Source organism: Anolis sagrei, chromosome 6, assembly GCF_037176765.1.
Source record: "Anolis sagrei isolate rAnoSag1 chromosome 6, rAnoSag1.mat, whole genome shotgun sequence".
NCBI lineage: Eukaryota > Metazoa > Chordata > Lepidosauria > Squamata > Dactyloidae > Anolis > Anolis sagrei.
The window spans coordinates 874,931-887,597 of NC_090026.1; the positions used below are offsets into that span (position 1 = coordinate 874,931).

A 12,667-nucleotide genomic window follows, 5' to 3' on the forward strand; every position below is an offset into this window, starting at 1 on the left:
CTCAACATTCTGGTAATATTTGAGGGAGACTATGGATGATGGGACTCGCAGTACCTTAACTCCCTTTCTGAGACCGCTGTGACCCTCATCCAATGACTGATCAAGACCAAACTTAGCACACAGAGCCCCCATGACCCACTCTCCATCCTGGTGCAGTTTGGAGGAGGATGGACCACAGATGATGGGACTCGCAGTACCTTCACTAACTTCCTGTGAGAGCCGTTCAGCAGTGGAACTCTCTGCCCCGGAGTGTGGTGGAGGCTCCTTCTTTGGAAGCTTTTAAGCAGAGGCTGGATGGCCATTTGTCAGGGGTGATTTGAATGCAATATTCCTGCTTCTTGGCAGGGGGTTGGACTGGATGGCCCTTGAGGTCTCTTCCAACTCTTTGATTCTTTGATTCTATGATTCCTGAGACCACTGCGAGCCATATAAATTCCTTTCTCTTATTAACCCGGGCAGCGCCGGGTCTCCCAGCTAGTAATATTATATAATGGACTCACATGCTGTGGCACATGCAGAGCTCTGTATATTTCTCTACCTGCACGTAACTTATGGTTTACATCCTGTCTTCAAATAGTTAGTACACTAAAGATAACAGGTGAAGTCCAGTCTGTCATTAAGGCCTTTGGGGAATGTAGAATTCAATTTAAAGGACCAGAAGGTCTCCCTTTGTAAAAGAAGTTTTTTTTACATCACCTCTGGGTTTGACTTTCTCTATTGCAAAAAACTTGAAACTCTCATGGGAATGGGCTTTTTCTTGACAGTGTGTATACAGAGTGGAGCCTGTACATCCATTCTTAATTCTAGAACGGTGTTCATTAATACATGTTTTCAAAGCCCTAGTGGTCATGCCCACATAGCACATTTTGCATGGGCATATGAGTATGTATATCACATTTTCAGATGTACATGTAGTGAACTGTTTCAGTGTAATGTGGGAATGTGGATCGAGGTATATATCTTGTTTAATAGTTAGGGATTGCTTGCAACAATTGCAGTGTCCACATGGATAATGTCCTACTATATTATTACTGTCGGTTATCGTCGGATTAGTCAGGTCATAGAATCATAGAATCAAAGAGTTGGAAGAGACCTCTTGGGCCATCCAGTCCAACCCCATTCTGCCAAGAAGCAGGAATATTGCATTCAAATCACCCCTGAGAGATGGCCATCCAGCCTCTGCTTAAAAGCTTCCAAAGAAGGAGCCTCCACCACACTCCGGGGCAGAGAGTTCCACTGCTGAACGGCTCTCACAGTCAGGAAGTTCTTCCTCATGTTCAGATGGAATCTCCTCTCTTGTAGTTTTAAGCCATTGTTCCATTGCGTCCTATTTATTATTTATTTATTTATTTCATTCACTTATACCCCGCCCTTCTCACCCCGAGGGGGATTCAGGGCGGCTTACAGGGGGGGGGGCACAATTAAATGCCCAAACACATAACAAGTAATACAAAAATAAAAATTCAATACTTAAATTAAAACATCAATACATAGTAAAATCCTAAAACCAATCCTAGTCTCCAGGGAAGCAGAAAGGAAGCTTGCTCCCTCCTCCTCCCTGTGGCTTCCTCTCACATATTTATACATGGCTATCATATCTCCTCTCAGCCTTCTCTTCTTCAGGCTAAACATGCCCAGTTCCCTAAGCCGCTCCTCATAGGGCTTGTTCTCCAGACCCTTGATCATTTGAGTCGCTCTCTTCTGGACACATTCCAGCTTAGAGTCAATATATCTCTTGAATTGTGGTGCCCAGAATTGGACACAATATTCCAGATGTGGTCTAACCAAAGCAGAATAGAGGGGTAGCATTACTTCCTTAGATCTAGACACTAGGCTCCTCTTGATGCAGGCCAAAATCCCATTGGCTTTTTTTGCCGCCACATCACATTGTTGGCTCATGTTTAACTTGTTGTCCACGAGGACTCCAAGATCTTTTTCACACGTACTGCTCTCGAGCCAGGCATTGTCCCCCATTCTGTATCTTTGCATTTCATTTTTTCTGCCAAAGTGGAGTATCTTGCATTTGTCACTGCTGAACTTCATTTTGTTAGTTTTGGCCCATCATCTCTCTAGTCTGTCAAGATCGTTTTGAATCCTGCTCCTGTCCTCTGGACTATTGGCTATCCCTCCCAATTTGGTGTCGTCTGCAAACTTGATGATCCTGCCTTCTAGCCTTCATCTAAGTCATTAATAAAGATGTTGAACAGGACCGGGCCCAGGACGGAACCCTGCGGCACTCCACTTGTCACTTCTTTCCAAGATGAAGAGGAAGCATTAGTGAGCACTCTCTGTCTGCATGAACTAAAAAGTTTCTAAAATGTCTAGATCTCCTGTGGTCTATCATTGGAATTTTTTCGCAGCCCCTAATGTCCTGTATCAAGTGCCAATGTTTGTTGATGATGTGTTTTATTTTAGGTGATAATGGTGTTAAGGTAAGTGGCCAAACGATGCGATTTTCTCTAGATTTTGTTTGTTCCTGTAGGAGAATATTTCTGTCCACCTTTTTGACTCTTTTAACTGCAGAGTCCAAAATTTTTTTCTGGGTATCCTCTCCTCTTAAAGGAGTCTTTAAAGGGTTCTATTATGGATTCAAATTCTTCTTGCAGGCTGGTGTTACGCCTTAGTCTCAATAATTGATTGTAAGGTAAATTAAATTTCAACGCATGGTGGTGGAAGCTGTTAAAATGTAATATGGAGTTTCTATCGGTGGGTTTGGTATAGCTTTCTTTGCCTTCCCACGGCGATCCAGTCCAGCTGGACCAAGATAAGGGGTCAGAGAGCCTTGAAGATGATAATGAATTAATGAGCAGGCAAGATCGTCTGCAATTGTTATGAACCCAAAGAGGTTCCTGTTCTTTTTACAGAGTGTTAGTAAGGATAGTAAGGCAGTTTAGACCAATGCGACACTTTAGAGACCAAATTTGGCTTTGGCACTATTTATGTAACTTTTATTGAAATACAATAATCACAGAGTCATATCAGAATCACATCAAGGAGAGCTCTTGTGCACACACACATTCACACATACTCACGCACACACAGGCCTCCTCCGGCAAAGATGATCAATCTTTTCCGAGGAGGTGTGGATGCTCCGTTGCCATGGATCAGGAAGCGTGCATGTTGTCGGGGTCCCCTGCATTTATAGGCCCAAATCCATTTTTCTTCATTTCAATAATCAGGTTGTTCTGTTCTCTTTCAAGTCTTTTCAAGTCCTTGTTCTCCCCAAAGTTCAGGACATTCACATTCCAGGCCTCATGACTTATGGGATACACCTGCACACTGCTTGTACTCCTTACATGCATGGCCGCACACCTTATTTTCCATTGTCATTCAGTTATGCCTTGCTGCCTCCTCGCTTCGACTACCAAGGCCCTCCCATATCATGCCTTGCGAGAACTCCATGTTGGTTTTCTTCAGGCCTGCTTTTTCTGTTCCTCTGCATGCATTCAAAACATTCATTCTTTACACAATTAAGACAGAGAAGCTCTCGCTTGACTAGCAAGCAAGAAGCCAAGTCTACCAAAGATCATTGCAATGCGCTCATGTTGGCAAAGGGCATTTAGCATTCTCGCTGATATACAGGGGTTGTCAGTTCAACGTGGCTCTTTCCTTGCCAACTTCTATGGATTAACCTTGGCTTTAAGCAGCATGCTTCTGGCTTCCTGAGTCTGGGATTTGGGCCTGGTTGTCTACTGTTTTTCATGGACTCTTGTTTGACCATTGGTTAAAGGATTATGCTTTGATTTTGCCTTTTTCTCAATAAACTACAAAATCTACAGCTTTGGTGTATTGGTGTTTGGGAGCAAGGTGAAAACTACCCTGAGGTGCAACAGATTCATCTCTACCTAAATAAGGCAGAGCCCTGGCAACATGACACCAACCAGCCCACCCACCCGCGGTCATTGCACCAAGCAGGACTCCCAGGTGTTGGTGCTCTGTGCCCCTGACATGCCTGGTCCTTTTCACTTTCCAATTCAGACAAGGAATCGAGGAGATTACAATACTTTAAGTCTGCAGAGTAACTAAGGCGTGTTTACAATCAAGTCAAGCGAGTGCCATGTTTAACTGTCTCTGGATCATGGGTTTTGTAGTCTCACTTGATGCAAACACGGCCATGACATCAAACCTTTGTTCCCCCTTCTGCCTGTAATTTTGCTTTTCTCAACTTCCCACCTCTGTGTCTCTATTCTCTTCTCAAACACCCTTTGGTTTGGGATTATACTTTAAAAGACATCTGTTCTGACTTACAGACAAATTCAACTTAAGAGCAAACCTACAGAAGGGATCCTGTTTCCAACCCAGGACTGCCTGTTTATGGTTTCTCACCAAGGTGAGTCTTTTGATGTCTACGTTCACTTGAACTGTGTATGGGGTTTCTCTCCAGTGTGAGTCTGTCGATGTACACGTAAAGCCCCACTCTGAGTGAAGCTCTTTCCACACTCCAGGCATTGATAGGGCTTCTCCCCAGTGTGGATCCTTTGATGGGAACGTAGACCTGAACTCAGCACAAAGCTCTTTCCACACTCGAGGCATTTGTATGGTTTCTCCCCAGTGTGAATCTTTTCGTGTGAACGCAGATTTATTATCACAGTGAAGCTCTTTCCACACTCCACACATGTATAGGGTTTCTCCCCAGTGTGAGTCCGTTGATGTACACGTAGACTTCCACTCTCACGGAAGCTTTTCCCACACTCCTGACATGGATAGGGCTTCTCCCCAGTGTGAGTCCTTTGATGGGAACGTAGATTTCTATTTTGAGAGAAGCTCATTCCACACTCCAGGCATTTGTATTGTTTCTCCCCTGTGTGAGTCTTTTGATGTGAATTTAAATAGCATTTCCCACGGAAGCTTTTTCCACACTCCTGACATGTATAGGGTTTCTCCCCAGTGTGGATCCTTCGATGTATGTGCAGATTTTGACTCGCAGCAAAGCTCTTCCCACACTCCAGGCATGGATAGGGCTTCTCCCCGGTGTGGGTCCTTTGATGGGAACGCAGACTTCCACTATGCGCAAAGGCCTGTCCACACTCTGTGCACTGATAGGGTTTCTCTCCAGTGTGAGTCCTTTGATGTTTACGTATATGTGAACTCAATGCAAAACTCTTTCCACATTCCAGGCACTTATAGGGTTTCTCCCCAGTGTGAGTCCTTTGATGTTGATATAGATTCCCACTTTCAGTGAAACTCTTTCCACACTCCACACATATATGGGGTTTCTCTCCAGTGTGAGTCCGTTGATGTAAATGCAGGCGCCCACTCGCAGTGAAGCTCTTTCCACACTTCCCACATGTATAGGGTTTCTCCCCAGTGTGAGTCCGTTGATGTACACGTAGACTTCCACTCTCACGGAAGCTTTTCCCACACTCCTGACATGTGTAGGGTTTTTCCTCAGTGTGAGTTTTTTGATGTGAATGTAGATTTCTACTCTCAGTGAAGCGTTTTCCACACTCCAAGCATGCATAGGGTTTCTCCCCACTGTGAGTCCGTTGATGTACACGTAAACTCCCACTCTGAGTGAAGCTCTTTCCACACTCTATGCATGTATGGGGTTTCTCCCCAGTGTGAGTTTTCTCATGTTTCTGCAGATTTTCTCTCAGCGAAAAGCTCTTCCCACACTCCAGGCACGTGTAGGGTTTCTCCCCAGTGTGAGTTTTCTGATGTTTGCGCAGATTTTCTCTCAGCGCAAAGCTCTTTCCGCAATCCAAGCACGCGTAGGGTTTCTCCCCAGTGTGAATTACTTCATGTTGCTGCAGAAGGCACGTGTCTTGAAAGCTCTTCCCACATTCAGAACATTTATAGAGTTTCTTCCCCATCTTGAGAGTGATATTTATTTTTTACCGAACGACAAACACTTGACTCTTCTTTTTTCCCCTTTGGATCTGTGAACGAGGCCAAGAGTTCTGCACGATCAGCACCTGGAGAGGATTCCTTCTTCCTTCACCATTGGTTCTCTGACTGCACTCTTGGTTTCCAAATTCCTCAGTAGCCACTCGATTCTGGTTTCTTTCTCAGCACGGCAGATGTGGCTTCACTGGATGCTCGTTTCCCTGGTCAAGAAAGAAGAAGTAAAAGAGAAGGGATGAAAGCCAGGAACCTCCTTTACCACCAAGATTTCCCCCTCTTTCCCGTCATGGGTGGTGTTGACAATGGAAATAAGGGAAATGCCGGCATGAAGGGTCTCAAGGGCGTACACTGAGCCGCCCTGAGTTGCCTTCGGGCTGATATGGGCGGGATAGAAATAATGTAAATAAATAAATAAATACACAGATACCAACAAAAGCAATCATAGGTTCATAAACAAGGAGGAACGTATCCAGAATCAATCTCAGTGAATGAACACGACTGGGACCAGAGTTGGTTGAAGTGGTTCGAAAATGGCTAATGGGTAATATAGATTTCAAAGTATGTATGTATGTTTAAAATGCAATGCTGTGTGCTGGGAGTATTCCTGTGTGGAAAGAGTTAACTGTACCATGAAGGGAAACGGCATTTCTAGAGAGGTCATAAATCAAGTGTATAGAGCGTGTATAGAGCTAATGGACACTGCTTGTGCGTCGTACGTCATACGTCACTCTGGAATGCAGGAGGTGTGGACTAGTGCTGATAACAGTGTGGTCTGTGTGTGTTCGCACACTGCCGGATGGAGAGGAAGCAGTTTTACGATGTGCTTAATCATAGAATCATAGAATCCAAGAGTTGGAAGAGACCTCTTGGGCCATCCAGTCCAACCCCCTGCCAAGAAGCAGGAATATTGCATTCAAATCACCCCTGACAAATGGCCATCCAGCCTCTGCTTAAAAGGTTCTAATGTAAATAGTTGTACAATAAATTAGTTAATAGCCTGAAGAGACTGTGATCGATGTGTTTCTTTGCCTTGCTGTGCGGTGATGGCACTGACACAAAGGACCTCAAGGAAAAGGAGACAAGAAAGGGAGGAAGGGAACCAAGGACGGAAGCAAGGACAGGAGGGAGGGGGACAGAAGAAAGGAAGGATGGATGGAAAGAAGGAAGGAAGAAAAGGTCGCTGATATGATTGGATGGATCCCAAAGTTGGCTAAAGGTTCAGAAGGCAAGAAAGAGAGGCGGAAGGATGGAAAGGTAGAGTAATTGAAGGGAGGAAGCTAGGGTAACTCCTTCTAACACTAGAGAGTCGCACTGATTTGGGTGGCTGTGAGTGTTCCAGGCTGTCTGGCCATGTTCCAGAAGCATTCGTTCCTGACATTTCACCTGCACCTATGGCAGGCACCCTCAGAGGTTGTGAGGTGTGTTGGAAACAAGGCAGGTGGGGTTTATATACAGTATCTGTGGGATGATGTTCAGGGTGGGAGAAAGAACTCTTGTCTGTTGGAGACAAGTGTGAATGTTGCCATTGGCCACCTTGATTAGCACTGAATAGCCTTGCAGCTTCAAGTTCTGGCTGCTTACTGCCTGAGGAATCCTTTGTTGGGAAGTGTCCTGATCAGGACCGGGCCCAGGACGGAACCCTCCTGATGGCCCTCCACTCGTCACTTCTTTCCAGGATGAAGAGGAAGCATTAGTGAGCACTCTCTGGGTTAGTGAGCACCCTCTATCATAATGTCTCTGAGAGGAGACATGATGATAGCCATGTATAAATATGTGAGAGGAAGCCACAGGGAGGAGAGGAGGGAGCAAGCTTCCTTTCCGCTTCCTTGGAGACTAGGACGCAATGGAACAATGGCTTCAAACTACAAGAGAGGAGATTCCACCTGAACATGAGGAAGATAGGTTATCTACATTTCTTTATTTATTTACATTATTTCTATCCCACCCATTTCAGCCCGAAGGCAACTCATGCAGGAAAAGGACCATCAAAACAACTCCAACAGATGGCCATTCAGCCTCAATAATAATAATAATAATAATAATAATAATAATAATAATAGAGTTGGAGGGGCCCTGCAAAGGTCACCTAGCCCAACCCCCTTCGTTCTGCCTTCATGCAGGAAAAGCACCATCAAAGCACACCTGACAGATGACCATTCATCCTCAATAATAATAATAATAATAATAATAATAATAATAATAATAATAGAGTTGGAGGGGGCCCGCAAAGGTCACCTAGCCCAACCCCCTTCGTTCTGCCTTCATGCAGGGAAAGCACCATCAAAGCACACCTGACAGATGGCCATTCAGCCTCAATAATAATAATAATAATAATAATAATAATAATAGAGTTGGAGGGGGCCCGCAAAGGTCACCTAGCCCAACCCCCTTCGTTCTGCCTTCATGCAGGGAAAGCACCATCAAAGCACACCTGACAGATGGCCATTCATCCTCAATAATAATAATAATAATAATAATAATAATAATAATAGAGTTGGAGGGGGCCCGCAAAGGTCACCTAGCCCAACCCCCTTCGTTCTGCCTTCATGCAGGAAAAGCACCATCAAAGCACACCTGACAGATGGCCATTCATCCTCAATAATAATAATAATAATAATAATAATAGAGTTGGAGGGGGTCCGCAAAGGTCACCTAGCCCAACCCCCTTCGTTCTGCCTTCATGCAGGGAAAGCACCATCAAAGCACACCTGACAGATGGCCACCCAGCCTCAATAATAATAATAACAATAGAATTGGAAGGGGCCCCTAAAGGCCATCTAGTCCAATCCCCTTCTTTCTGGCTTCATGCAGGAAAAGCACCATCAAAACACCCCCGACAGATGGCCACCCAGCCTCAATAGTAATCGTAATAATAATAATAATAATAATAATAATAATGTTAGAAGGGGTCCCTGAAGGCCACCTAGTCCAACCTCTTTCTTTCAGGCACATCTAATCACATCTCAATTAAAGATTGCTCCAGGCACTGTCAGGCCATTATATGCTAATCAAGGTGGTGAGTTGAAACTTTCCCACCTTGCTCCAGCAGACAAGAGTTCTTTGTCCCACCCTGGTCATCCTTCCACAGATATATAAACCCATTTTTCCTACTTCCAACAGACCTCACTACCTCTGAGGATGCTTGCCATAGATGCAGGGGAAACGTCAGGAGAGAATGCCCCTAGAACATGGCCCTATAGCCCGAAAAAAACCTACAACAACACATTCTTTCTTTCTGCCTTCATGCAGGAAAAGCACCATCAAAGCACCCCCGACAGATGGCCACCCAGCCTCAATAGTAATCGTAATAATAATAATAATAATAATAATAATAATAATAATAATAATAATGTTAGAAGGGGCCCCTGAAGGCCACCTAGTCCAACCTCTTTCTTTCAGGCACATCTAATCACATCTCAACTAAAGATTGCCCCAGGCACTGCCAGGCCATCAAATGCTAATCAAGGTGGTGAGTTGAAACTTTCCCACCTAGCTCCAGCAGACAAGAGTCCTTTGTCCCACCCTGGTCATTCCACAGATATATAAACCCATTGTCCTAATTCCAACAGACCTCTCAACCTCTGAGGATGCTTGCCATAGATGCAGGCGAAACGTCAGGAGAGAATGCCTCTAGAACATGGCCCTATAGCCCGAAAAACCTACACCAACCCATTCACACCTAGCTCCAGCAGACAAGAGTCCTTTGTCCCACCCTGGTCCTTCCACAGATATATAAACCCATTGTCCTACTTCCAACAGACCTCACTACCTCTGAGGATGCTTGCCATAGATGCAGGGGAAACGTCAGGAGAGAATGCCCCTAGAACATGGCCCTATAGCCCGAAAAAAACCTACAACAACACACTCTTTCTTTCTGCCTTCATGCAGGAAAAGCACCATCAAAGCACCCCCGACAGATGGCCTTGCAGCCCTATCCTTGCCTTAACCTTTCCTTACCTTCTTTCCTTCCTTCCTTTCTTTCTTCTCCTCTCTCTCTCTCTCTTTCTCTTCTCTGCCCCGCCTCCCACAAAGGTGTTCCGGAAGTGACGTTGACCCTGAAAGCTGTTAGGAATTGTGGGAGTTGAAGTCCAAAACACCTGGAAGGAGGGAGGGAGGGGGCCTTGGCTGGCCGGATTGGCTCTTTGCCTTTAATCCACTACCAAACTTGCAAACTTTGTGTTTTGTCTGTTTGTTAAAAATGTAATACAAATGTCTGGTTAATACTGACACAATAAATAAAATTGTCTATAACAGGAACACTTTGAACCTGATTGTGAATCTGAATCCCATCATCCTGGTCAGAATCACTCTGAGACCCCATCTGAGTCACAACACGATCAGTCTGTGGTTTTCACACAACAGGTCACGCAACATTAATCCAAGGTGCGTGGAACAAGCATGATCTTGATTCATCCAAGACACAAGGAACAAAAAATGAGCTTGAGTCCATGGTCCAGAGGACCACACACATGTTTGTTGTTCATTCGACTCTTTGTGACTTCATGGACCAGTCCACGCCAGAGCTCCCTGTTGGTCGTCACCACCCCCAGCTCCTTCAAGGTCAATCCAGTCACTTCAAGGTCAATCCAGCTCCTTCAAGGTCAATCCCCACACATAGGTGGTACCTAATTTTCCTACTTGACAGATGCAACTGTCTTTCGGGTTGCAAAGGTCGACAACAAGCTACACAATTGGTCGGAAGCTCACTCCAACCCAGGCTGGCTTCGAACTCATGATCTTTCGGTCAGAAGAATCATAGAATCATAGAATCAAAGAGTTGGAAGAGACCTCATGGGTCATCCAGTCCAACCCCATTCTGCCAAGAAGCAGGAATATTGCATTCAAATCACCCCTGACAGATGGCCATCCAGCCTCTGCTTAAAAGCTTCCAAAGAAGGAGCCTCCACCACACTCCGGGGCAGAGAGTTCCACTGCTGAACGGCTCTCACAGTCAGGAAGTTCTTCCTCGTGTTCAGATGGAATCTCCTCTCTTGTAGTTTGAAGCCATTGTTCCCTTGCGTCCTAATTTCCAGGGAAGCAGAAAACAAGCTTGCTCCCTCCTCCTCCTCCCTGTGGCTTCCTCTCACATATTTATCCATGGCCCTTATCATATCTCCTCTCAGCCTTCTCTTCTTCAGGCTAAACATGCCCAGCTCCTTAAGCCGCTCCTCATAGGGCTTGTTCTCCAGACCCTTGATCATTTTAGTCGCCCACCTCTGGACACATTCCAGCTTGTCAATATCTCTCTTGAATTGTGGTGCCCAGAATTGGACACAATATTCCAGGTGTGGTCTAACCAAAGCAGAATAGAGCATGGGGAGCATGACTTCCTTAGATCTAGACACTATGCTCAGACAGCTGCGCCACAGTCCCGGTGCTATTATAATACTAACATTGCTGTTTTCAAACTGCTAGGTAATCAGAAGCTGGGCTGACAGTTGGGAGCTTACTTCAACCTGGCCTTGAACTGTCAACCTTTGGGTTGGCAAGATTTTCTGCAACTGTGCTAAAGCCCTTTTAAAACACATAATAATAATAATATTAATAATAATAATAATAATAATGATAATACTAACACTATGTAACCAAATTTGGATTTGAAAGTGTTATTTCCTGTTTAATTGTGCGGTCGTTACTTTGAAACTTGTTTTGTGTGTGTGTGTGTGTGTGGCTGAGGGGAGTGCTATAATTTCCTTCAGTCTAGACACTACGTCATTTGTAACCTTTCAATGTGCAAACCGCAACAAAGTTTCTGCCGTTTCCTAAACTTTCCCTGCCTTTTAATGATAGAACCAATCAGGCAATAATGACATTGATGTTTTGTTGAAGGCTTTCATGGCCGGAATCACTGGGTTGTTGTAGATTATTTCGGGCTGTATGGCCATGTTCTAGAGGCATTCTCTCCTGACGTTTCGCCTACATCTATGGCAAGCATCCTCAGAGGTAGTGAAGTCTGTTGGAATTAGGACAATGGGTTTATATATCTGTGGAATAATGACCAGGGTGGGACAAAGGGCTCTTGTCTGCTGGAGCTAGGTGTGAATGTTTCAACTGACCACCTTGATTAGCATTTGATTGCCCGGCAGTGCCTGGAGCAATCTTTTGTTGAGAGGTGATTAGATGTCCTTGTTTGTTTCCTCTCTGTTGTTTTGCTGTTGCAATTTTTGAGTTTTTTAATACTGGTAGCCAGATTTTGTTCATTTTCATGGTCTCTTCCTTTCTGTTGAAATTGTCCACATGCTTCTTGTGGATTTCAATGGCTTCTCTGTGTAGTCTGACATGGTGGTTGTTGGAGTGGTCTAGCATTTCTGTGTTCTCAAATAATCTGCTGTGTCCAGGTTGGTTCCGCAGGTGCATTCCCACCCTGGTCATTCCACAGATATATAAACCCCCTTTTTTCCGAGTTCCACCAGACCTCACTACCTCTGAGGATGCTGGCCATAGGTGCAGGTGAAACGTCAGGAGAGAATGCCTCTAGAACATGGCCATATACCCTGAAAAAGCCTACAACTAGGACATCTAATCACCTCTCAACAAAAGATTGCCGCAGGCACTGCCAGGCCATCAAATGCTAATCAAGGTGGTCAGTTGAAACATTCACACCTAGCTCCAGCAGACAAGAGTCCTTTGTCCCACCCTGGACATTATTCCACAGATATATAAACCCATTTTCCTAGTTCCAACAGACCTCACTACCTCTGAGGATGCTTGCCATAGATGAAGGCGAAACGTAAGCAGAAAATGCCTCTAGAACATGGCCATATAGTGTGGAAAAACCTACAACAACCCAAATAAATAAATATTATTTAAAAACTCTCAAATT

At 44.8% G+C, this 12,667-nt stretch overlaps 1 protein-coding gene across 1 annotated transcript; it reads right to left on the bottom strand.

Annotated features, from left to right (window-relative positions):
* Positions 1 to 2,920: 2,920 nt before the first annotated feature.
* On the bottom strand, positions 2,921 to 9,889 carry LOC132780046 (zinc finger protein 665-like). The gene is made up of 2 exons (XM_067469629.1): positions 9,802 to 9,889; positions 2,921 to 6,047 (listed from the first exon to the last, which is right to left on the bottom strand). The coding sequence occupies exon 2, from the start codon at positions 5,811 to 5,813 to the stop codon at positions 4,353 to 4,355; it is 1,461 nt and encodes a 486-aa protein (XP_067325730.1). The 5' UTR covers positions 5,814 to 6,047; positions 9,802 to 9,889; the 3' UTR covers positions 2,921 to 4,352.
* Positions 9,890 to 12,667: the final 2,778 nt, after the last annotated feature.

Coding starts and splice junctions, on each gene's coding strand:
- LOC132780046 (XM_067469629.1), bottom strand. CDS start 5,813: ATGGGGAAGAAACTCTATAAATGTTCTGAATGTGGGAAGAGCTTTCAA.